General features: G+C 36.4%; 2 protein-coding genes across 2 annotated transcripts in view; one reads left to right on the top strand and one right to left on the bottom strand.

Annotated features, from left to right (window-relative positions):
* Window positions 1-4,035, bottom strand: part of LOC118742599 (vacuolar protein sorting-associated protein 21) — a 7,982-nt gene that overhangs the window by 1,187 nt on the left and 2,760 nt on the right. The window lies entirely within an intron of this gene.
* On the top strand, window positions 718-4,033 carry LOC118743550 (ras-related protein RabJ-like; the record flags this gene model as incomplete). Its single annotated transcript, XM_036476312.1, has 3 exons — window positions 718-1,159; window positions 2,477-2,604; window positions 3,764-4,033. Coding segments are annotated over exons 1-3 (441 nt in total), but the record flags the coding sequence as incomplete, so codon positions are not given.

The following is a 4,035-nucleotide window of genomic DNA, read 5'->3' as shown; positions in this document are numbered from 1 at the left end:
ATTGTTAACTAATTTATGTCATTCCACAAATTTTCGTTATTTTTTTTGACATTTCTCTTGAGACAACTTTCTTTGTTTTGGGATCAAAAGTGCCCTGGCGGGAGAATACCCAACAAACATTTAGGTTTGAGCTCAACTTGAGGATAAGTTGAGAACTAAGGTATTTCTCAAATCTCCAACGTTATTTCTCAACAGTACCTCAAGTGGAGGATCATAGCGTTCTCAACAAAAACGGCACTTTTCTTTTTGAAAAAAGGACTGTTTCTTAAGTTGAGAAAATGCTAGTTCCAAGAACCCTAATAATTTTGTTATATTCCCTACAAGAAAAGGACTTTTTTTCTGACCTCTTCACTAACACACTAAAATGTAAACCAATATACAGAAAAACATTTGTAAAAATAACCTTAGGAAATACAATAAGTAGACAAGAGACCTTCTAGCACTGCTGGTAAAATCCCCATATGAGAAAGGGACGCATAGTCTCATCTACACAAAAGAACTAGTCAGGTTTTTCATATTACCCCCGAATTTCCGATGAGGAAATTGCTGCCTTATTGCATCAGCACTGACCGTCAGGTGACCGGTCATTTGCCAGTAAGATTTCTTGTAGGGTTGGCATCAATATTATTGAAATATTTGATTGAAGCGCGCGCGCCGTTGTGTCAAAATAAATAAATTTGCTGGCAACACCAAACATAACTTGACAATTAAAAAAAAGTGACAGTGAATTTGTTGTGGTTATCATTTTTCTGTTTCTGATCTAAATCGCCATAAAAGAAAGTATAGTTCTCAGTGAAATTAAATACTCTTTTAGCATACATTTTGTTAATTATAGCTTATTGAAGTACTTTTCACTTTAAGCAAGTCAAAAAGCGGACGTTGTGAAGCAAATATTTTGTGAATGAATCTGTCATTTTCAAGGACAAACCAGGACATATAGAAGCAACACTAGGAGGCAGTGAATATTTTTAAATCTATGAACTTTACCATTTGTCCAAATTTGGCTCTAACATAAGTTTTTGCGGGTCACTAATTTGGAGTGGTGGCTGGCGAAATAACACATTTGGATTGAACGCCTTGGCTGACGAAAGAAATAAGTACAAGGGCTCATGAGATATGCGCGGAATTGAAGGCAAAGTTGTGGTGTTGGGTTCCCGAGGTAAACAAATAATGTACTCATGATTCATTTTAATATTACAAGCCCTTATATCAAGATTCGTTTATTTTAATCTAAGCCCCATTCACCTTGGTTAAAAAGAAAACGCGACTCATATGTACGTATGTACATATGTAGTTGTAAAAATGCTGCAACCACATGAAAAAGGTGTATTGCGTTTTAAGGCTATTCAAAATTCTACGCGAGGGACCGTAAATAATGAAACTGGGATGGTTAATCAACAGCAAATGTCGCAGTAAAATGCCTGTCTATATAATTTCTATTTTTATGTAGAAGCAGATAAAATAATCCACTTATATTAATATACAAAATGGGTTCAACTTTGTATGAGACATACATTTGCATTGTATTCCTCTAGCTTATAAACTTATCAAGCATTCTACCTACTATAGTTGCCCTGTGCCCGGCCTTTGTTTACTTTTTATGTCTATTGGTTATAGAAAACATTCACTTATTTACGTACATACATGTGTGCATATGTAAGTAAGTATGTACATGTGCTACCCATTTGTTTATGCAAATACATATGTATTTACGAACATACATACATTTTTGTATGATAGTTGCATCCCACTGGGAAAATAGGTAAGCACCTTGCGAGGTAAGCCATGTTTTCTTTCAGTTTTTAGTACCAAAATTGTAATCATGGCCAATGTCATCTACTAGTAAAGGGCAAAATGAACACCTCCGAAGACACATTACGTTGTCAGTTGCAAAATAACGTGCACCCGAAGTTATTTCCAAGCACCGAACTACTCCGAACGACTGCTCTGCATTACTAGTAACTTACTTTGTAAAGCGGCTCAGAAGTATGTCTGATACCAAATGTACATTCTAAATTCCTACTTACATAAGGCGGCCATGCCTTTGTAAAAGTAAGGGACGTTCGGCAGGGAAATGGTAATGACTGCCAGGTGAAGAGTAAGTTGCTAATAAGGTATTATTACGTGCTCCTAATTCCCACAGGGATATTTTTGTAGATAAGAATACATAGCATGTACATACATACATAGTTTCGAAAATTCAAGAAATTTTAAAATTTGCAGTTAGGTATAGAATTTACAAAACGCATACATATGTTCATATTTGCATTTACAAAAAAAAAAAACAGAAGGTTTAGTAAATACACATGTGGACATTAAAACCCCCGCCTGAATTTATTCATTTCACTGTTATCGAATCGGTGGGGAATTCTTTCAGAAAATCCCCAGATTGCAGCAGACTTAAACATATAATTGTTATATCTATGTTTACTAAATACAAGTTTCATTAACTGAAAACAAATCTCCTTTTTTACAGGAGTTGGCAAAACGCGTTTGGTCACATCGTATATAAAGAATACATTGCACAAAGATATTGGCCCAACGATAGCTGCATCATTTTTTACATGCAAAGTAATGCTGGACGATGTAAAAATCAAATTGCAAGTAAGTGACAAAATAATAGGGGTACTCTCGGAGTCTTGCACAGCCATTGCACAGTGTACGGTTTGCACGGATTGCACGGGAAAAACCGGTTTGCTATGGGACAGCTTTGCAAACCGTGCAATCCGTACACCGTGCAAGACTGTGAGAATACCCTATCATAAACATTTTAGGGCATCTCTCCAATCGCTCATTTATTTATGTCCTGGAACTGAAATGGTTCATCGTTGAGATTCATAGGTGTAAGAAAATGTACAACTGCATCTAATCGCACGTCCCACGATTGTTTACACTTAATTTTTTTTTGTAATCATACTGCAAGTAGAGTCGCGCTATTTATGTAAACCCCTTACAAAGCGTTGCATTCTTTATGGTGACGGTATAGGCTAAGTTTCTTTGTACTTCTAATGAAATGCTTCAATTGTAAGTCTTAATGATTATAACTGGTTGAGAATGACACAAGTGTCGTGCATTTTAATGAAGTACTTTTGTATAGTTTTAAAATATAAAACAGCTTACCGCTGCAGCTCATTCTTGTTCGAAATACATATATGCACAATATTTTTTAGTATTTTCCAGAAAAGAATTAAAAAGTTGATTGTACTAACTTGTCTATAGGCATAGATCTTAATTCAGTTCTTAGGAATTGTCTAGATCCATAAAATTTAGACGTATGTGTTGTAAAAAAAATGGTGGGCGGTTGAATGCCCACAAAAATATGCAACGGTTAAGGACTTTTGGGCGTCAGCAGAGAAAGCTACAGGCTCGTTTAAAACTGTGCTAAGGGCTGTTAAGAGCGTGTCAGACGTGCGGTTGCAAGATGTGACTGCAATAGAGAGATCGCAAATCGATTTCGGAAATATATTTGAACTTGCTCGTGTTGCACTAGTAATCTGCAATACGCCTTCCCGAAATAAAAAACCTCCTTCGAAAGACTTGTACTTTGCATGCAAGGTGTGAATGCTCATGCAACTGCTTTCTGAAATTGCTCAATTTAAAAGCCCTTTCGAAATAAATTTGCATTGCCACGTCTGACAGGCTCTTTACTGAATAACCTTCATAAGTAGTAACGTTGCTATACTTTACGTCGCTTCATTTTAATTAAATATACCTATGAATGTATGAAAGTAAAATTAATGCCTTTTCTTCCTTTTTCTCTTAGATCTGGGATACAGCTGGACAGGAGCGCTTCAAAGCCGTTGCGCCAATGTATTATCGTAACGCTAACGCAGCCATTTTGGTTTTCGATTTGTCACAGCATAAAACTTTTCGCGAAATCAAATCTTGGATACAGGAGCTACATCGTAACGTTCAGGAACCTATGGTACTTACACTTGTCGGTAATAAACTTGATTTGCTTGCTCATCGCACAGTTACGCACGATGAAGCCTATCTGTTTGCCTCATCAATCGGTGCCACCTATTTTGAGGCTTC

Source organism: Rhagoletis pomonella, unplaced genomic scaffold (assembly GCF_013731165.1).
Source record: "Rhagoletis pomonella isolate Grant_MI unplaced genomic scaffold, Rhpom_1.0 Rhpom_scaffold_00007, whole genome shotgun sequence".
Classification (NCBI taxonomy): Eukaryota; Metazoa; Arthropoda; class Insecta; order Diptera; family Tephritidae; genus Rhagoletis; species Rhagoletis pomonella.
Note: the sequence above shows the minus strand (reverse complement) of the source record. Positions and strands in the feature narration are given on the sequence as shown.